General features: G+C 43.5%; 2 protein-coding genes across 2 annotated transcripts; both read left to right on the top strand.

Moving 5' to 3' along the window:
• The first annotated feature begins 2,384 nt into the window (after window positions 1-2,384).
• Window positions 2,385-5,111, top strand: LOC119059620 (ribose-5-phosphate isomerase-like). The gene is given in 3 exon segments (XM_053669420.1): window positions 2,385-4,296; window positions 4,299-4,593; window positions 4,596-5,111. Coding segments are annotated over 3 exon segments (972 nt in total). The 5' UTR covers window positions 2,385-3,987; the 3' UTR covers window positions 4,964-5,111.
• Window positions 5,112-11,750: 6,639 nt separating this feature from the next.
• Window positions 11,751-19,380, top strand: LOC119038335 (von Hippel-Lindau disease tumor suppressor). Its single transcript, XM_053669034.1, has 5 exons — window positions 11,751-11,755; window positions 11,987-12,330; window positions 14,999-15,121; window positions 16,452-16,523; window positions 16,939-19,380. The coding sequence occupies exons 1-5, from the start codon at window positions 11,751-11,753 to the stop codon at window positions 17,142-17,144; spliced, it is 750 nt and encodes a 249-aa protein (XP_053525009.1). The 3' UTR covers window positions 17,145-19,380.
• The last annotated feature ends 2,480 nt before the right edge of the window (window positions 19,381-21,860 follow it).

The following is a 21,860-nucleotide window of genomic DNA, read 5'->3' on the forward strand; positions in this document are numbered from 1 at the left end:
TTGTGTGAAAGTCCATCAGTTGCTTCTCACTCATACCACTCTGGCCCACAACAGAGGCATGTGCCCTGACTGGGAACTGAACCTGGGACACTGATTCTCAGCTTGGCACTCTACCCACTGAGCTGCATCAGCCAGGGTGAGTCTCCTGTGTTGATTTAAAAACAGTTGTTCTGTAATACATTAAATGGTGCCGAGTAAAGGAAATAGGGAGGACATGTTGTACAATTTTAACCAGATTCTTCTCCTTAGGAGAGCTGTGAAAGTCATGTTTATTTAACATCATAAGGTAGTGGGAGGGTAGCCGAGAAAAGCAGCTAACTTCATTCTCAGTCCCTTCTCTTTCCAATGCTGGATTTTTTTAATCATTGTTCTCTTTCACTTTATTTTTCTCATAAATATGAAATGTCACTAAAAAAAATTAAGCACTACAGAAAAGTATTAGGAAAAATATTTACACTGGAACAAAGTTTTCTTCCACATGAAAACACAACGAACCCTAACACGTGCGATATTGGAGAAGGTACACAGATGTTAAGTAAGCAAGTGAAAAGATGCTTCACATATGCCACCAGGGGAATGAAAATTAAGTAACGAGGTACCACAAGGCACCTGTAGGAAGGCCGAAATCTAACGCAAGGCCCGATGCGGACAAGGAGGCAGGGACACAGGAGCCCTCCTGCACCGCGGGCGGGAGTGCAGAGTGGTATGGGCATTTTGGAGGCAGTTGGACAGTTTCTTATCCAACGAAACATGCCCTTACCATGTAATCCACCAATTGTGCTTCTTGGTATTTATTCAGACGAGGTCCGAACTTAATGTGTAAAACCCTGCATGTGGGTATTTATAACAGCTTTCGTCATAATTGACAAGTTGGCAGCCACTAAGATGTCCTTCAGTAGGTGACTGGGTAAATAAGCTGTGGTTCACCAGACAGTGGATTCTGTGGCACTGACGAGAAGTGAGCTGTCGACCGTGAAAAGACAGCCAATCTGATATGGTCACATAATATGATTCCAACTATATAACATTATGGAAAGGGCAAAATTATGGAGTAAAAATGTCAGTGGTCACCAGGGCTTGGTGGAAGGGAGGAACACATAGGTAGATTACAGGATTTGTCAGGGCAATGAAACTGTTACCGTAGTATCACATCTACACTATACTATACTAATACTACAATACACTATACTATACTATACACTGTACTAATACTATACTGTACTATACTATACTATACTATACTATACTATACTATACTATACTATACTATACTATACACTACTTGGTCTATGACATTTTCATTCGTCCAAGCCCACAGGATGTACAACACCAAGAGTGAGTTTGAAGGTAAACCATGGACTTTGGGTGGTGATGATGTGTCTGCGCAGGCTCATCAGTTAGGAGGAGTGTATCAGTCAGATGGCAGATGTTGAGAAGGGGGAGGCTCTGTGTGTGTGGGCCAGAGGCATATGGTAAATCCCTGTACCTTCCTCTCAATTATGCTGTAAATACAAACTGCTCTAAAAAATAAAGTCTATTAAACAAAACCCAAAGGACAAATGGTTAATGCTTCCCCATGCTTTTACTGATGTGATAAAAGGATGGGGCAGTGGCCTAGGCATCCACACACTGCGGATACGAAATATGTGTCCGTGTTTTGCACTGTTTACACAGGAACACCAGTTGAACTTTCCAGGTCCTTTCACACTAGGTCGCCGTGTGTTAGCATTCTTTGCACCCCAGTCCCACTCTTGCCCGTCATGGGGCTGCCTGACAGCCTTTCGCTGTTTTTCCTTTCCTTTTTCTTTTCTTGTTTTATTTGTTTATTGATTTTTAGGGAGAGAAAAGTGGAAAACATCCCTTTGTCTGAGACAGAGCTTTGGATATGGATTCCCTGTTTCTCTTTTTTGCAACAAGTGAAAACTACCTTGCAATAACTATGCCTTGTATTTGAATAGAATACCCCAGGCAGCGAAGCCCTTGAGTTATTTTTAAGTGTATTTTATTGATTATGCTATCACAGTTGTCCCATTTTTCCCCCTTTATCCCCCACACCCTGCACTCCCACTTTGTCCAGAATTTCCCCACTGTAGTTCATGTCCATGGGTCAGGAATCTAAGTTCTTTGGCTTCTCCATTTCCCATACTGTTCTTCATCTTCCTCTGTCTATTTTTTTTACCTACCAATTATATTTTTTATTCCCCGTACCTTTTCCCCCATTCTTCTCCCATCCCTTCCCTGCTGATAACTCTCCATGTGATCTTCATTTTTGTGATTCTGTTTCTGTTCTAGTTGTTTACTTTGTTTTTGTTATTCTTTTTTAAGTTCAGTTGCTGATAGTTGTGAGTTTGTTGTCATTATACTGTTCATAGTTTTGATCTTCTTTTTCTTAGATAAGTCCCTTGAACATTTCATATAATAAGGGCTGAATGATGATGAACTCCTTGAACTTGACCTTATCTAAGAAGCACTTTATCCGCCCTTCCATTCTAAATGATAGTTTTGCTGGATAGAGTAATCTTGGATGTAGGTCCTTGCCTTTCATGACTTTGAATACTTCTTCCCAGCTCCTTCTTGCCTGCAAGGTTTCTTTTGAGAAATTAGCTGACAGCCTTATGGGCACTCCTTTGTAGTAACTGTCTCCTTTTCTCTTGCTGCTTCTAAGATTCCATGCTTATCTTTTATCTTGGCTAATGTAATTATGATGTGTCTTGGTGTGTGCTTCCTTGGGTCCAGCTTGTTTGGGACTCTCTGAGCTTCCTGGACTTTCATGTCTAGTTCCTTTACCAGATTGGAGGAGTTTTTCTTCATCATTTTTTTTCAAATAAGTTTTCAATTTCTTGCTCTTCCTCTTCGCCTTCTGGCAGCCCTATGATTTGGATGTTGAAACATTTAAAGTTGTCCTAGAGGTTCTAATCCTCTCCTGATTGTTTTGAATTCTTGTTTCTTCATTCTGTTCTGGTTGAATGTTTATTTCTCCCTTCTGTTCCAAATCATTGATCTGAGTCCCAGTTTCCTTCCCTTCACTCTTGGCTCTCTGTATATTTTCCTTTATTTCACTTTGTATAGCCTTCACTTCTTCCTCTGTTTTGCAGCCATACTCAACCTTTTCTGTGAACATGCAGATTACCCGTGTTTTGAACTCTGCATTTGATATTTTGGCTATCTACTTGTCACTTAGTTATTTTCTGTAGTTTTGATCTGTGTGTTCATTTGGGCCATATTTCTTTGTCTTGGAGCAGATTGTAAGGGGTGGAGCCTTAGGTATTTTCTAGGGCAATCCACTTGGATGCATTGTATGTGGGAGAGGGGTCAGAGAGGGAACAATTCCACTTGCTCAGCTCCTACTCTGCTTTCAGTCTGTTACCCATAAGTGAATTGTGCCATTCCTTTCAAGTGCTTTCCTGGTGCTGATTCCTGGGTGGGTGGGCTTGTGTAGTTATAGTACCTCATGGGCCCCTCCAATGGACTCTCTTCTGAGACTTGCAGTTCCTCCCACTGCAGCAACCCCCAAAAGTTTTTATAGCAAGAAGGGTTGAGGTTTTAGTTCCCTACACTAGAACCCTGGGTTGCACGATCTGTCTCTCTTCCCAGTTGTTCCTTCTGGTTTATCCGCACTGGTATGTGGGGCCACCCTGTCTGCCAGCCACTGCCTCTCCCACTTGATTTGCCAGCCGCCTCCTAGTCATGCATCCACTCTGGCTTCCCATCTTAGCCTCCTACCTGTCTGGATGAATGATTCTTCTTTAACTCATTGGTTGTTGGACTTCCATATAGTTCAATTTTGGAGCACTTCTGGTTGTTATCCTTCTTTTGGTTGTGCAGGAAGTGAAGCGTAACTACCTATGCCTCCATCTTGGCTGGAAGCCCAGATAATCCAATCTGATTGCCTCTTTTCTAATTTACCACTTTGTTTAAATTCCACATTGATGGATACACAAGCCTGGCAGTCTGGGATTCCCAGTGGTGTGAGCTGAACAAGCACCAATGGTGGCGAGGCCAACATTGTCTTTCTGGCCCCTCAATGACATCCAAGGCCATGGAGCCAAGAACTTTGTGGGCTGCGCTGTGGTGGAGAATCACATGAGGAATAACCAAGTGCTGGGAACTGAAAGTGATTCTACAATTTTCCGTGCTGTGGAGCGAATTGCTGAAAGACTGAAACAAGGGAAGCTGAACCTCGTCCGTATTCACACTTCCTTCCAGGCCTGTCAGCTCATGCTGCACTGTGGCGTAACCCTCAGTGACCTGAGCAGACACCCCGAGTTTGACCTTGTCATGGATGGTGCTGACAAAGTGCTGTAGGTGCTGGTCTCAGTGTCATCAGGGGTGGTGGAGGCTGCCTGACCCAGAAGATTGTGGTGGGCTGTTCCACTCACCTCATCATGATTGCTGATTTCAGGAAAGGGTCAAAGAACCCTGGGGAGCAGTGGCACAAGGGAATCCCCACTGAGGTCATCCCCATGGCTTACAACCCAGTGAGCAGAGCTGTGATTCAGAAGTTTGGGGATGTGGTTGATTCTTGTATGTGCCCTGACCGGGCATGGAACCTGCAACTTTGGTGTATCAGGATGAATAAGGGGAGTTTTATCCTGCCTGGGAGTTCGACCCTGTGCACAAATGGAGTGAAGTGAACCCAGCTATCAAAATGACCGCAGGCGTGGTGGACACAGGCCTATTCATCAATATGGCCGAGAAAGACTCTTTTGGGATGCAGGATGGCTCAGTGAACATGGGGGAGAACCTTTCTGTGGACCCTGCCAGGAGTGGAGTGGGCTGCCCTGGAGCCCGCAGCCCACCTCCAGGTGGACGTGCCTCTCCAGGAGCCTTTGCCTTAGTGTCTCTGTGCCAGGTGGACAGCGGCAGGGTGGGGGCTGGGCGGTTAAATCCAGTCTTCTCAAGTCTTGTTATTAAGTGTCTTTTTAAAAAGAGCAATACAAACATACATACTTTTTACTATTAAAGATATTCAATTTTTTTTTTTTTGCCCTGGCTGGTGTAGCTCAGTGGATTGAGCGTGGGCCTTCGAACCAAAGGATTGTGGTTTGATTCCCAGTCAGGGCACATGCCTGGGTTGTAGGCCAGTCCCCAGCAGGGGACACACAAGAGGGAACCACACATTGATATTTCTCTTCCTCTCTCCTTCCCTTCCCCTCTAAAGATAAATAAATAAAATCTTTTAAAAAAAGATATTCAATTTTTTTATTTTTTTGTGTCTTACTACATTTAATAGTTTTTAAATGTTCACCTGAGGATATAATGTATTTTTTGGACCATAAAATGCACCTAGATTTTAGAGGAAGAATATAGGAAAAAAATTCTGAAGCAAAAAAAGTTGTAAAATATTTAATAATATAAATAACAATATTTCACCAATGTAAATGTAAACAGAACTCAACAGCAGCACTAACAACCATTATTCCTCTCAAATTTAATGGAGCAAAGTGCGTCTTATAGTCTGAAAAATATGGTGGGGTTTTTTTTTTTCTAAGATTTTATTTATTTTATTTTGGGACAAGGGAAGGGAGGGAGAAATAGAGGTAGAGAAACATAAATGTGTGATTGCCTCTTGCATGCCCTCTACTGGTGACCTGGCCTGCAACAAAGGCATGTGCCCTCCTGACTGGGAATCAAACCAGCAACCCTATGGTTTCCAGGCTGGCACTCAAGTCACTGACGCACAGCAGCCAGGGCTGATTTTTAGTTTTTGTTGGGATCACGCATAGTACCTTGTTACATATTTTAAGATGAGGTTTAAAACAATCTGGTGAGTGTAGCCGTGTGGTGTGTAAGGATTTGGTATAAACTGTCAGAGAGAAAATGTGGTGGGTTTTATTTTGTTAGGATCTCGGCATTCATTCAGACCCCTGTTGTCGTAAGCAATTGACAAGAAATACTTGCTAGTACTGCTGGGAAATGTGAGGTACATTTAAATGATTGTGTTTTGTTGTTGAGGTTTTTTATCCGTTCCTGTATTATTCCTTGCATGGTTCAGCATCATAAGTTCTTTTTTTTAAGTACACTTTATTTATTATACTATTACAATTGTCCCAATTTTTCCCCCCTTGTACCTCTCTACCCAGTACCCCCCTTCCCTATAGCAATCTCCCTTTTAGTTCATGTCCATGGCTAATACATATAAGTTCTCTGGCTTCTCCATTTCCTATACTATTATTAACACCCCTGTCTATTTTGTACCTACAAATTATGCTGCAAATTATCCCTGCAACTTTTTCCACATTCTTCCTCTTCCCCTCCCAGCTGATAATCCTCCAAATGATCTCCATATCTATGATTCTGTTCCTGTTCTGGTTGTTTGCTTAATTAGTTTGTTTGTTTATTTTTTAGACTCAGTTGTTGATAGTTGTGAGTTTGTTGTCATCTTAATGTTCATAGTTTTCAAAAGAAGAAAAGATATTTTTCTTTTTCTTAAATAAGTCCCTTTAACATTTCAAGTAATAATGGCTTGGTGGTGATGAACTCCTTTAGCTTTACCTTGTCTGGGAACCACCTTAGCTGCCCTTCCATTCTAAATGATAGCTTTGCTGGATAGAGTAATCTAGGTTGTGGATCCTTGCATCTCACCACTTTGAATACTTTGCCAGTCCCTGCCTGCCTGCAAAGTTTCTTTTGAGAAATCAGCTTATAGTCTACCCATGGGAACCCCCCTGTGGGTAACTATCTGCTTTTCTCTTGTGCTTTTCAGATCCTCTCTTTATCTTTAACTTTTGGCGTTTTAATTATGATGTGTCTTGGTGTGGCTTTGGGTCCAACTTGTTTGGGACTCTGTTGCTTCATGGGCTTTTATATCTTTTTCCTTCACCAAATGAGGGAAGTTTTCTTTTGTTATTTTTTCAAATAAATTTTCAATATCTTGCTCTTCCTCTTCTCCTGGCATCCCTGTGAGTGGGGTGTTGGTATGTTTGGAGATGTCCCAGAGCCTTCTAATACTATCCTCATTTTTAAAAATTCTTGTCTTTTCTTTCTGTTCTGGTCGAATGTTTAATTCTTCCTTATGTTTCAAATCATTGGTTTGAATCCCTGCTTCCTTCCCTTCTTTGTTGGTTCTTTGTGGATTTTCTTTATTTCACTTAGTGTAACTTTCATTTCTTCCTCTATGTTGTTGCCATACTTGGTGAATTCTCTGAGCATCCTGATCACAGTGTTTTGAACTCTGCATCTGATAGATTGGTTATCTCTGTTTGATTTAGTTCTTTTTCTGAGGTTTTGTTCTGTTCTTTCATTTGAGCCACATTTGTCTGTCTCCTCAATTTAATTGGATTAAAAAAACAACTTCAGCATTCTTGTCCTGGGCAGTGGCCTTAAGCTGCGTCCTAGGTGGTGTTCATCTCACCCTGGAGGACAATGGCTCAGATATCATCTTGAGTTGCTTGTAGACCTTCTGAGGAACAAAAGTGGAACTGCTTATGGTCTCCTGGAGTCAGGGTGGGTCATACCTTCAGTTCCTGGAACAAAAGCTTTTACATGCATTGATTAGTAAGCTTATTAGCTATTACTTAAACTAAAAATATTTCAACTCTTAAGTCCCCTATCACTTTGACACCCTTACTTAGAGCACCTGTTAAGTTGTATGAGGTGGAGCCTTAGATATTTACCGGGGAGGAGCAACCTGCCTCACCACTCTGTGGCTCTGTGTGGGGGGAGGGTTTGGAGAGGGGACTATGCCACTGCCTGGCTTCTGGAGGCGTGGCCAGTACTCACCCAGTTTCCAATCACTTCACCCACTTCCTGTATGGGACTGACGCCCTTCTAGCTGTTGCCCTGGGGGCGGTGAATGCCAGAGTGAGTGGGTTTGTGTAAGTTCTAAATATATGGGAGACCTTTAAATGGGCTTAAACTGAGAGACTGGCAGTTTCTTCGACTGCCCCAACCCTCACAGGTTTTTACAGTTAGAAGTTTTGGGGCTTTATCTTCCCTGTGCTGGAACCCTGGGCTGTGCAGTCTGGCCTGGGGCTGGGATCACTTTCTCCCCAACATCCCTCCCTGTCTGTTCTGTTGCTGCCACCTGTCCGTGCCACGCCGCATCTCGCCTCTCGCCTCTCTGCCCTGACATGCTGTCTCACCCTCCTACCCATCTGGATGAATGTGGCTTCTTTACGTCCTTGGTTGTCAGACTTCCGTACAGGCCGGATTTCTGGCAGTTCTGGGTTTTGGATTTTTTTTTAAGTTAGTTGTAATCCTTCTTGTGGTTGTGCAAGGAAGCAAAACATGTCTTCCTATGGTTCCATCCTGACTAGAAGTCAGCATCAGAAGTTCTCATATCTTATATTGTTTGAGGGATGAAATAAAATAGCATGGTGCCATTCTTTTTTTTTTTTTTTTTTTTTCTCTCTCTCTCTGTCTCTCTCTGGGGTAGAGACCTCAGGAATTGAGGAATTCCTTTCTATTCTTTTGGGGAATTGAACCTGCAACCTTTCAGTTACAGAATGATGCCCAACCAAGGATATACAGCTAATATCACCTATAATTTATTGTTACCATGTGCTACATGTGCTCAGTACTTTATGTACTTTATTTAACCTTCAAGCCCTAAGAAGTAGACATTATTATTTCCATGTAATAGGTTTAGAACAAGTTTAGAGAGGCAGAAATTTGTCTAAAGTCATATAAGTGAAAGTGCTGGGATTTGAACCTATACCTACCTGATTCAGACTACTCTAACCATTCTACCATTAAAAAAAAAAGATTTTATTCATTTATTTTTAGAGAGATGCGAACACAGGGAGAAGGAGAGAGAGAGAAACATCAATGTGTGGTTGCCTCTTGTGTGCGCCCCTCACTGGGGGCCTGGCCCACAACTCAGGCATGTGCCCTGACTGGGAATCGAACTGGCAAACTTCTGGTTCACAGTCTGGCACTCAATCCACTGAGCCACATCCGCCAGGGCAAACCATTCTACTCCTGCATGTGGTGTCCCCAGATCTAAAACTTACTTTCTCACACCTAGTCCAGAACCAGTCCTCTATACTCACATTAGATACTTTTAAGGTTATTACACACCTATATGCTTTATACGGCTTCCTCACCTTCCTTTAGTAAAGAAGGCTTCGTAGGTTTTCCTTGCCGAGTCTGGCAAACACTGTTTGCATTGATGTCTACGTTGTCTAGTTTCACTTTGCCCAACTTTCTTTCTCTGAAGGTTGAATAGTAAATGTACTATTTTCTGGAAGTCTTGGCTAAGGAATTTAACACTTCCAGCACTTCCTCTAGTTATATCTGGGCTTGAGCTGCTTCTGGAGCCAAAAGAAGCAACTAAATCCCCCTTTACTCTCAAGTCACGTCTTTGCTCACCAGTCACTGCAGTCCATACACAGTGTTATGCTAAACCATGTATTTTATTCCTAATGTGTCACTTCTTCAATTTGCACAGCTTGAGTTCAGATTACAGGCAGACCTCATGTTATTGCATGTCACAGATGTGACGTTTTTGGTTTTTTTTTCCAAATTGTAGGCAAGACGTTACACCAGCAAAGAGGCAATGACTCACTTTACTGCGATACTTGCTTTGTTGCGGTGGTCTGGAACCAAAATAGCAGTATTTCCAAGGTGTCGCCTCACTGAGGACAATAGTTAATGTTTTATATGTTAACCTATGTTTACTGCATCACTGTTGTTGTCTTTTAATAAGATGCTGACAGGATAGTTGTTTTGAACTATAAGGAGAATGGGTTTCAGAAAGGTTAAATATACCCAGATTTTCTGAGTCCACATTGAACTCATTCATCTTACCATAATGAAAAATTTGACAGAGTTTGTTTTCTCCTTCACACGTTAGACGTTGTAGGGAAGTTAATGACATGTGCTTCTCCTTTCCTCATGAAGTCTTAATGATTTCTGAAGAAGGATAGTTATGAAGGATTTTTGCTGTTTTCTAACTTGGGAAATGAGCTGAATATGAAAAATCTCTCCAGAAGAGTCTTCAAGATTTTATTTATTTATTTACTTTTAGAAAGAGGGGAAGGGAAGGAGAGATGGAGAGAAACATCTATCGGTTGCCTTTCTCATGCCCCCAGCCGGGCACCTGCTTGCCACCCGGTCATGTATCCCTGCCTGGGAATCAAACCAGCAAACTTTCAGTTTGGGCTGGCACTCAATCCACTGAGCCACAGCAGCCAGGGCTAATTCACATATTTATTTAAAAACTAACTAAGGTATTTGAACCAGTGAGCTGTGAGACATAAAGAGATCACAAATCTCTTCATAATAAGGTAGTATCGATCTTTTTAAAAACCAACCTTGAACTGGATTCAGAAGCAGGAGAAACAGGAAACTGATTTTTTTGGCACTAGGGATGTACCCAGTTCTGTCATGTTGCTCTTGTTTAAGATTCACTTAGTTCACTTAAAGTTCAAAGTCACTCAGTACTTTGAATTCTTCTACCTTTATTTCATAAAGCTAAATACATGTTTGTAAACATTATTTGTTACTGTAGGCCACATTAAGTGGATAGAAAGCCTATTGTTCATCTCTAGGCTCCTTTCCAGGATTTGTATTCAGTTTCATACTGTTGCCTGCCATAAAAAAGAAAAACAAAAAAAACGTTTGCCCCTACGTGCCTGTGGAGAATGTGAGTTAGGGAACTTTGGCAGTTTGCAGACAGTTGGTGCCATTAGTAACTACTAAATACAGCTGATTTCTGAAGGCAGTGTGGCTGTCTAGCAGCTTGTACAACAAGAAAATCTGGTTGGATTAGGGCTCTGAAGTTTATTTTCTGGAGAAAAGTTAGCCAATACAAAAGCTGTCCAAAAGTTAGGATTAGCTCAGAAAACTTAAAGGTAAGAGAGACTTTTAAAAATAACCTAAGCTCTGGCTGGTGTAGCTCAGTGTATTGAGCACGGGCCTGTGAAGCACAGGGTCTCTGGTTCGATTCCCAGTCAGAGCACATGCCTGGGTTGCAGGCCAGGTCCCCAGTAGGGGGCATGTGAGAGGCAACCACCCATTCATGTTTCTCTGCCACTTTCTGCTTCCCTTCCCCTCTCTTTAAAAAATAAATAAAATATTTAAAATAAATAAAAATAACTTAGTCCATCCCTGCCTTTTGACATTCTTTTATATTCTTTAAAGATTTTATTTATTTTTAGCGAGAGGGAAAGGGAGGGAGAAAGAGAGGGAGAGAAACATTGATTTGTGGTTGCCTCTCACACACTCCCAGCTGGGGACCCAGCCTGCAACCCAGGTATGTACCTTGGCCAGGAATCAAACCCACGTCACTTTGGTTCACAAGCCAGTGCTCAATCCACTAGACAGGGCTAACTTTCTCATTAGGTTCAGGAGAAAGTTGATTTGACAACTAATACTTTGCATCTAACATCTAACACTTGCTAATCCTTTTAAACCAAGTCTAGCGTCAAAGCTTTTAACAAATAGTAGATAAAATTTAATAACTTGTTTTGTTTTCTTTGAACTTAGTTCCACTGTACTCTTCTATGGCAAGGGAATTAATTTCTATTGGTGGTAATGATATAGAACTTCTTCTCCAAGTTGTTTAATTGCTTGCATATGCATAGGATACCTTTGAAAGGAAGTACAAAAAGCTGAAGATACCTGCTGTTTCCAGGAACTGCTTCTGGGTGGCTAGGGGAACTGGGATACGAGGGAAATTTTTAACCTTATTATATTCTTCTGTATACAATTTTAATTTTGTGACCCAAAATGGAGACAAACTTGATTAATGAGAAATTTACTAAGTAAATAATAGCGCAGATAGTAGGGAGAATATGGCAAAAACCATGAGGTCTTATTAGAATAAATGAAGCAAGGGAAACATAGGGAACAACCCAATTTCTGGGGGAACAGTCGACTGGGCTGACCTAGCACCACCCACCGTCTCAGTGAAGTTAACCGCCAGCGTCCAGATCGATCCGTGCATGCGCAAACGCAAACGCCCGCCCCGGAACCAGCACGCACGACACGCCCCACCCGGCGCCGCCCCGAGTCGTCCAGCCACCGCTGTCTTTACTTAAAGTCGGCGAATCCCCAGGCTCCCAGACCCAGGTTGTCCAGCTTCCAAAGGTAGTACCCAGGAAGGCTGGAAGCCTGCGGGAGGCCGAGGCGCGCACCGAGGAGTACAGTCGGTAGAGTTCCGCAGGGAAGAGATCCCTCTGGAGGAGGTGGACGCCGCGCAGAAGATGGAGGCGGAGAAGCCACGGCCGGTACTTCGCTCAGTGAATTCTCGCGAGCCGTCCCAGGTCATCTTCTGCAACCGCAGCCCCCGCGTGGTGCTTCCCTTGTGGCTCAACTTCCACGGCGAGCCGCATCCCTACCCCACCATGCCACCGGGCACCGGCCGTCGCATCCACAGCTACCAAGGTAGGGTCGCCCTTTCGCTGCCCGACCGCGCAGCCCTCTTTGTTGCCCGCTGCTTGAGCATTGGAGCGCCGTCCCCAGCGCGCTGCCCAGCGCTCTAGGCCTGATAGCAACGGCAACGGTGGTACCTACTCATCAAATCCCCTCCACCATCCGAGGGGGCAGGTGCTGTTGTCATTATTGTTGCCATTCACGCGAACGAAACTGAGGCCCCAGAGAGGTAGTGACATATTCAATGTGAAGCTACTAGTAAATGGCAGAACATTCTTCTTTATGAGGCTGATTAATTTGAATTTGACGGTGGCTTTTCCCCAACCCCAATCCACTTGTAGTTATAAAAGAAGCTCTCCATCCCTAATGCCCATTTGTTCAGTCTGTGAGTGGAAAAATCTCACATTCTTCCTTGACCCCAGTGGGTCAGGACCACGTAGGAGTCCTGCCTGCATGGAGAACACAGTCTAGTGGGGAGGCAGACGAATGCATTAAAACAGGTGAGGGATGAATGTCAAAATTGCTGCGGTAGGAACGGAGCACAACAGAGTATTGGCTGCTGGAGCTTGGAGCCTGCATCTATCTGCTTAGTGAAGGGGAGGTGAGGATAGGGGTTGTGGTGGTGAGTGTACACGTGTGGTTTCAAATAGCTCTGGGAGAGCTTCTCAGAGAAGAAAGGGAGCCCTGCAGGATGAGTGGGAGCTAACCAACCACGAGAGCAGTTCTAGGCAAGAGGGAAGGGCATGGGCCAAAGGAGTGGCGGCTATGGAGTGGTGGGGGAGGAAGCCCTAAAGGTGATTTTACACGTAGGGAAATGGGGGCTGTTGGAAGATTTTTAGCAGGGACATGACATTGCCAGGTTTACATTCTGCAAAGCTCACTCAGGTTGCAGGGTGGTTTGGCGAGAAAGACTGGTGTTGAGGAACCAGTTAGGAAGCTGTTGTAATAACCTATAACTAGGCCTTATTGCCTAAAGAGGTAGAATCTTCCCATGGTTTTTAAGAAGAAAAGTAGTCGTAGTGAGGCTTAATTTTCACAACTATAGAAGCAGACTCAAAGATACAGAGAGAACAAGCTTACGGTTGCCAGAAGGGAAGTGAGTTGGGTGGGTACAAAAGCTTGAAGGGATGAGAAAGTACAAAGTGGCAGGTACAAAATATTCCCAGGGATGTAAAGTACAGCACAGGGAATATAGTCAATAATATGGTGATAACTGTGTGTGGTGCTGGTGGCTCTCAAATGTATGGGGGGGGGTATCACGTTTAACTTATATAAATGTCTTACCACTATGCTCTTACACTGGAAGTATTATAAAATAATACTGAATGTCAACTGGAATTGAAATATAAAAATTTTTTTTTAAAGATTTTATTTATCTTTATAGAGGAAGGGAAGGAGAGGAACATCAATGTGTGGTTGCCTCTTGTGAGTCCCCTGCCAGGAACTGGCCTGCAACCCAGGCATGTGCCCTGACTGGGAATCGAACCACGATCGTCTGGTTCGCAGGCCCGTGCTCAATCCACTGAGCTATGCCAGCCAGGGCTAAAATGTTTTTTAAGTGAATAAACATTTCACAACCTCTTTGAGAGGAGCCTGATGGATCTTTTCTCCTCCAGGGTGGTATACTCAATACCACTTAACTTTTTACACCAAACCTCCCTAGTATTTAATGAGGAAGAACACAGTTCTTCCAGGGATCAACATTTCCGTCGTCTCTGGATTTATCCAGAGTGTTGTGTAAGTTTTGTATTATTCAGAATTTATCTGTGCCTAATTTAATATAAAAAATTTTAAAATATTACCATGTGAATATACTTAATATCACTGACTTACACACTTAAAATGGTGTAAACAGTCAATTTCATGTTATGTACATTTTACCACAATATAAAAATTGCCAGTTTACATTCTTAAAATTTGCAGTCAGAACTTCAAATAAGTTTATGCCCCAGGAACACCTGCTATATTTATTCTGAGACACCTCCGCCTCCTTAAACAGCATTGTCGCTTGGGGGTTTGCCTTCCATCCTTCTCTCTGTTGCATATGATGCATTTGTTTCTTAAATTCAGGTTAAATTACATAATGTGCAGATCTTAGGGTTTGATGCGTTTTGACAAATGTAAACACCTAATTAAAGTTACAGATTAGAACATTTCCATCACCCCAGAGAGTCCCGTCCTCCCTCTTTCTACCCATTCCTTTCCAGAGGCAACCAGTCTTCTGAGTTCTTACTCCATAGATTAGTTTCATCTGTTTCTGCTGGCTGTACCCTCTCTGTCTTGCTTCTTTCTCCACATGATGTTTTTGTACCTTCTTGTTTTTGAGGAGCACAGATTTGAGGAGTCAGTGACCTCCTCTCTTCTTTTAGTTTGCAGAGTTGGTGTGATTTGCAGTTCATGTGCTTTGCTTTTCTCCATGGTAGGATAGAAGATAGGGGTATGATTTGGAGCCTCAAGTACGTGGTCTTCTATTTACTAGTCCTGTTGCCTGAGCAGGTCACGTGGCTTTTTCAGACCTATTTTCTCATGTGTAAATGAACCTATTGTGAGGACTGAACAAGCTAGTATTGGAAGGCCTTTGTGTGGTGGTTAAGCAGAATGGCAGGTATTTTAATGTCAGTGCAGGGAGACTCAGGAAATAGGGGTGTGGCTATTGAACAGCCTCTGTTTGTATTGACAGGTCACCTTTGGCTCTTCCGAGATGCCGGGACAAATGATGGGCTTCTGGTTAACCAAACGGAACTGTTTGTGCCCTCTCTCAATGTGGATGGACAGCCTATTTTTGCCAACATCACACTACCAGGTACTGATGTTCCAGGTACTGATCTTACTTTTCAGAAAGACCAGGCTGTTGCAATAAGTAGAAGAAGGGCCACTTGAGGATCCAAGCTCTTACTGATTTTTGCTTGGTGCTGGGCAAGGTATTTGACCTTTCTGTGTCCTATTCTCCACCACAGATGAAATGGAAGTAACATATTTGTAGGCTGTGTATTGAGCAGAGGTAATGTGGTGTCTCCAAAGCTCTTTGGCCTGTCAGAGGTGGGCTAAATTCAGATATCTGATGGTGGAATTATGAATGAACTTTGTTTCCCTGGCCTTAGAGCAGAATGTGCCCTGGAGTCTCAGGAGGAGAATAAGGTGTAGAGAATGAGATATCATGGCTCCTTTATTTTTCTTTTTTAAGATTTTTATTTCTCTATTTTTAGACAGAGGGTAAGGGAGGAAGAGTGGGAGGGAAACATCAGTGCATGGTTGCCTCTCCCGTGCCCGCTATGGGGGACCAGGCCCACACCCAGACATGTGCCCTGGTTGGGAATAGAACCTGCAGCCCTTTGGTTAACAGGCTGGTGCTCAGTCTGCTGAGCTACACCAGCCAGGGCAATGTACCATGGCTACTTTATATGGTTTCTAATATTGTATCTTTTAATGTTTTAACCCAGTCAAACTCACAGTGCCAACGGGGGTTTTAAAAAATCTCTGAATTCAGCATTAGCATCACCGTGTACCCTTTGTCTAAAACTCAAGTGATTTTGGGAGCCAATCTCAATGCATTGAGATTTTTTTGCTTCCTGTCAGCTGTTGTCGGTTTGGTTGAAATAAATTCATAAAAACTGTTAAAAAACAAAACCTCAAGGGGTTACTAGGTTGAACTCTAAGAAACTGATGTTCTTATGGGTTAAACAAATAGCACTAAATACCTTCAGCTTCATAAGGTTCAAACGAACAGGTGTATAAAGGTTCTGTTTTAAGGAAGCAGGTATGGCAAAATGACAATTGGTAAGTAAATTTTGCCTCAGGGGATACCCTGAAAGCAGGGGTGTCAAACTCATTCCCATGGGAGACCACATCAGCCTCGTGGTGGCCTTCAAGAGGCTGAATGTAGTTTCAGCTTCTTAACAGTTAAGGACTGGTTACATCTACACAGTCCTAAAATTATTTTGGCCCTTTGAAGGCAGTGGCGAGGCTGATGTGGCCCCCAGTGGAAATGAGTTTGACACCCCTGCCTTGAAGAGTAAGTTCTGAGAGTAAAGTCGGGTTCATTTCCCCCAAAATGGAATTACGCACTGTTTGGTTCTGTACTGCTTTTGTGACAGCTGCCCCCAACTAGCAACAACCCCTTGATTTGTTCACAGCCCTGCAGTGGGGCTTCCTCAGCTGGGTTCTGCTCGTTGGTGGTCGTCGGTGTGGCCGTTCTCTCCTGGCAGGTCAGCTGAGGGCTGGGCTTCCCACACACTGGTCTCAGGGTCTGCCCCTCTGTGCAAGGCCTCTCCTGCAGGGCAGCTCAGTGCTTCTGAGAGGGTGGGAGCCGACGATGTGAGGCTCTCTTAAGGCTCAGAGCCAAAATTGCCACACTGTCCCCTCACCCACATTCAGTTCTTAAGGCACATCGCAGGCCCAGCCCACTTTCAAGGGGAAGCTACTACACAAGGTGACAAACACCAGATGTCCATTGGGGCCATCACGTTACATCTGCCACAACACACGTCCTCACTGTTTTTGCCCAAAGCGAGGTCCATCTGTAGTAAGTGTAATTGCCGTGGCCAGCAGAGGGGCTTGCTCATCCCCTGTCTCAAGGCCTGCCTGAGTGTGCTGCTGAAGATTGGTCTTTTGCCCTTACAGTGTATACCCTGAAAGAGCGATGCCTTCAGGTGGTGCGAAGCCTAGTGAAGCCTGAGGACTACAGGAGGCTGGACATTGCGAGGTCACTCTATGAAGACCTGGAAGACCACCCGAATGTGCGAAAGGACCTGGAGCGGCTGACAAGGGAGCATATTGAAAATCAGCAGATGGCGGAGGAGGCTGAAGATTTTCATGTGCCCTTCTGAGTCTTCGCTTTTGGTGGAACTGACTAGTCTTGATCTAGATACAGGACTGGTCACTTCTTCTCAGTGTCAAGGTGTCTCGTTCTAGCAGTAAAATAATGCCCCTCTCTTAAAAGAAAGTTAACTGCCTTCCCTAGGTATGGTGATGATTAGGGGCAAGTATCAGAAAACGTAATGCCCGCCCTCTTTAGAAGTGCGTATAAAGGGAAAGTACCTGTATTTCTGCCTCTTAGTGAGTCAGGCGAGTTTCTGTGTAAGAACCGTTGTGTAAATAATTCAGTGAGAATTGCAGCATATTCTTTGATTGTAAGAGAGCAGTGGCATCTGCTTTAATTGCTGTACTGTGGTTGGTGACGTGTCTGCCTCCCTCCTGAGAAGAATGAGATGTCCCTGAGGCCGGGACAAACCTGTCTCCTCTTTGAGACCCCAGTGCCTCTCACACTGTGCACCTTCACCAGTGTTTGTTGAGTGAACACACAAGTGGATGCTTTGGTAGCACATGTTGGAGGGTTTGCCCATTTCTCAGGGGGGTGGGAAACGGGACCTTAGAGTGTATACAGCAAATAGACGTTCTGAAGGGAATCATTCTGTGCCTGCTTCGGCAGCACGTGTGCTAAAATATGAGCGAGCGACCAGGGGAGACTAGCACGGCCCCCGCACAAGGAGTTGGGCAGCTTGGTGAAGCGCTCTGTGCTTTGTGCCGTGGCCCGCGGGCGTCCTCACAGCCATTGCTCGGCTGGAAGAAACACGAGTCCAAGCACAGCGTGTCGCCTCAGTAGCAAAACCGTGACTTTTCACTATAAACATGTTCGTGTGAGGCGCTCTGTGAAATGAGAACAAAGCTGAGCTGTACCTGGGGTATTTGTGCCAATATCTTAACTTGCATTTCCCTCATGAACATTAAACATTCTGAAATGGAGTTATTTAAAAAAAGGGGGGGGGATCATTTTTATAGAAAGTACTTTCTATAATTTTCTAATACTCGTACTTCTCTCTGGTCCCTGTTGTTACAGTGCTGTTTTACTTTTGTTTGTAAACCAGGGTTAGGTTCTTACTGTTATGTGATGATAGCTTTTCTGAAATTTGACATCTGCACAGAAGATAGGAGGAAATAGCTGTCCTCCTGTTTAACTCTGGTATTAAGGAGAGACTAGTGTACCGTTAGCAGGTTGTTGCCAAGTGTGGCTATTTGTGTTCCTTTTTGTAAACCCATGGCATCCTGTTTGGTTCAGCATTTTTCACCAGGCAGGATTTGGTGACCTGGCTGGAGGTCACTTTGCACCTGGCGGGAGGAGAGGCTGAATCCCACTGTAAGCTCTGGGAAGTTCCTGCTCACACGCAGTGGATTCAGGGAGGGGCCTGGGCTGTTTCACAGTTTCATAGATGTGCAGACGCTTTCTTACATGCCAGGCTTAAATCCATTCAGTACTCTGTCAGGCTTCCTTTTTGGTAACAGTGACAGAAACATTCAGTAGAGAAAATGTTGGAAAGGATAGAAAAGTAAGAGGAAGAAAAAGATCACTGTAGATACACTACCTAAACACAATCACTAACATTCAATTCAAACTTAACATTTTGAATTTTCAACCTTTTTTAGGGTTATTCTGGTTGGTTTGTTTTGACAGAGTTGATATACTGTGCATATAGTTTTGTATTCTGTGTAACTTTGTAACTTAAATATCTTCTCATGACACGTTTTTCAGTCTCCATAAACATCAGCACAATCTTTCTTTTGTGAATAATGTTGGGACATTTCTTGGCATCTTTGGCCTCTCATGCTAACCCTCGGTCTCATGAACCAGTGCCCCACACTTGTCTCGTCACTGCTTTAAGTTTCACCCAGTCTGGTTCCGTCTCCACAGTCAGCAGACTGGTTGGCTCTTTCTTGTTTTAAAGCACGTTGTAGCCCTCATTCGGTGGTCTACCTCTAAGTGTGTCAATGTTTGTGTGAAATAGTTGGGCAGGGAAGAAGAAATGCTGGTGCAGGAGGCAGCTGTCCGAGCTCCGGAGTGGGGTGGGCTGGGGATTATGAAATCTGCTGGTGCTGGATTAGTTCAGTGTTGGTTTTACTTTGTTTTTAACCTGTGTTGTGTCAAAATGAGATTTCATGTTCTTCTTGTTAAAACATGCAGTTTGAGCACTGTTTTTGTGTTGTCCAAGGAAGATTGAAAACCTGTAGCATGAGTGATATGTTTTTCACTTGAAGTCTCAAGAATGTATTAAATATATTAAGAAACTGTGCTGTTTCCTACTTTGGTTTTTAAATATACCTTTAGATTTTTAAAAAAGATTTTATTTATTCACTGATAGGGAGAGGCAGAGGGAGGGAGAAAAGGAGGGAAAACATCAGTGTGTGGTTGCCTTTTGTACGCCCACTACTGGGGATGGGGTCACAGCCCAGGAATGTGCCATCGCTAGGAATGGTATCTGATGGTCCTTTGGTTTGCAGACTAGCACTCAATCCACTGGGCCACACCTGCCAGGGGTAGGTTTTTTATTTATTTATACAGAGAAGGGAAGGGAGAGAGAATGAGAAGGAGAGAAACATCATTGTGTGAAAGTCCATCAGTTGCTTCTCACTCATACCACACTGGGGACCTGGCCCACAACAGAGGCATGTGCCCTGACTGGGAACTGAACCTGGGACACTGATTCTCAGCTTGGCACTCTACCCACTGAGCTGCATCAGCCAGGGTGAGTCTCCTGTGTTGACTTAAAAACAGTTGTTCTGTAATACATTAAGTGGTGCCGAGTAAAGGAAATAGGTAGGACATGTTGTATAATTTCGACCAGATTCTTCTCCTTAGGAGAGTTGTGAAAGTCATGTTTATTTAACATCATAAGGTAGTGGGGGGGGTAGCCGAGAAAAGCAGCTAACTTCATTCTCAGTCCCTTCTCTTTCCAATGCTGTATTTTTTAAATCATTGTTCTCTTTCACTTTATTTTTCTCATAAATATGAAATGTCACTAAAAAAATTAAGCACTACAGAAAAGTATTAGGAAAAATATTTACACTGGAACAAAGTTTTTTCCATGAAAACACAACGAACCCTAACACGTGCGATATTGCAGAAGATACACAGATGTTAAGTAAGCAAGTGAAAAGATGCTTCACATATGCCACCAGGGGAATGAAAATTAAGTAATGAGGTACCACAAGGCACCTGTAGGAAGGCCGAAATCTAACGCAAGGCCCGATGCGGACAAGGAGGCAGGGACACAGGAGCCCTCCTGCACCGCGGGCGGGAGTGCAGAGTGGTATGGGCATTTTGGGGGCAGTTGGACGGTTTCTTATCCAACGAAACATGCCCTTACCATGTAATCCACCAATTGTGCTTCTTGGTATTTATTCAGACGAGGTCTGAACTTAATGTGTAAAACCCTGCATGTGGGTATTTATAACAGCTTTCGTCATAATTGACAAGTTGGCAGCCACTAAGATGTCCTTCAGTAGGTGACTGGGTAAATAAGCTGTGGTTCACCAGACAGTGGATTCTGTGGCACTGAGGAGAAGTGAGCTGTCGACCGTGAAAAGACAGCCAATCTGATATGGTCACATAATATGATTCCAACTATATAACATTCTGGAAAGGGCAAAATTATGGAGTAAAAACGTCAGTGGTCACCAGGGCTTGGTGGAAGGGAGGAACACATAGGTAGATTACAGGATTTGTCAGGGCAGTGAAACTGTTACTGTAGTATCACATACTACACTACACTACACTACTCTATACTAATACTACAATACACTATACACTGTACTAATACTATACTGTACTGTATTATACTATACTGTACTATACTATACTGTACTATACTATACTATACTATACTATACTATACTATACTATACTATACTATACTATACTATACACTACTTGGTCTATGACATTTTCATTCGTCCAAGCCCACAGGATGTACAACACCAAGAGTGATTTCGAAGGTAAACCATGGACTTTGGGTGGTGATGATGTGTCTGCGCAGGCTCATCAGTTAGGAGGAGTGTATCAGTCAGATGGCAGATGTTGAGAAGAGGGAGGCTCTGTGTGTGTGGGCCAGAGGCATATGGTAAATCCCTGTACCTTCCTCTCAATTATGCTGTAAATACAAATGCTCCAAAAAATAAAGTCTATTAAGAAAAAACCCCAAAAGGATAAATGTTTAATACCTCACCAGTGCTTTTTTAAAAAAAAATATTTTATTTATTTATATTTGGACAGAGAATGGAGGGAGGAAGAGAGAGAGAGAAACATCAGTGTGTGGTTGCCTCTCACATGTTTCCTACTGGAGACCCAGCCCCCAACCCAGGCATGTGCCTGGACTGGGAATCGATTTGGTATTCCTTTGGTTCGCAGGCTGGTACTCAATCTGCGGAGACACACCGGCCAGGGCCTTCAGAAGTGCTTTTATTAAGAAGGTGATAAAAGGATAGGGCAGTGGCCTAGGCATCCACACACTGCGGATACGAAATATGTGTCCGTGTTTTGCACTCTTGACACAGGAACACCAGTTGAGCTTTCCAGGTCCTTTCACACTAGGTCGCTGTGTGTTATTATTCTGAGCACCCCAGTCCCACTCCGTGCCCGTCATGGATCTGCCTGATAGCCTTTCACTGTTTCTCTCTTTTCCTTTTCTTGTTTTATTTATTGATTGGTTTTTAGGGAGAGAAAAATATCACTTTGGTGTTCTACTTATTTATGCATCCATGGGTTGATTCTT

The sequence above is a fragment of the Artibeus jamaicensis genome, unplaced genomic scaffold (genome assembly GCF_021234435.1).
Source record: "Artibeus jamaicensis isolate MK-2021 breed Jamaican fruit bat unplaced genomic scaffold, CSHL_Jam_final contig_519, whole genome shotgun sequence".
In the NCBI taxonomy this organism is placed as follows: Eukaryota; Metazoa; Chordata; class Mammalia; order Chiroptera; family Phyllostomidae; genus Artibeus; species Artibeus jamaicensis.

What these genes read in the sequence shown, in the direction of transcription:
- LOC119038335 (XM_053669034.1), top strand. An exon ending in TCGCATCCACAGCTACCAAG is followed by an intron (nt 12,331 to 14,998) that starts GTAGGGTCGCCC and finishes TTGTATTGACAG; the next exon opens with GTCACCTTTGGCTCTTCCGA. An exon ending in TGCCAACATCACACTACCAG is followed by an intron (nt 15,122 to 16,451) that starts GTACTGATGTTC and finishes ATTTGTTCACAG; the next exon opens with CCCTGCAGTGGGGCTTCCTC.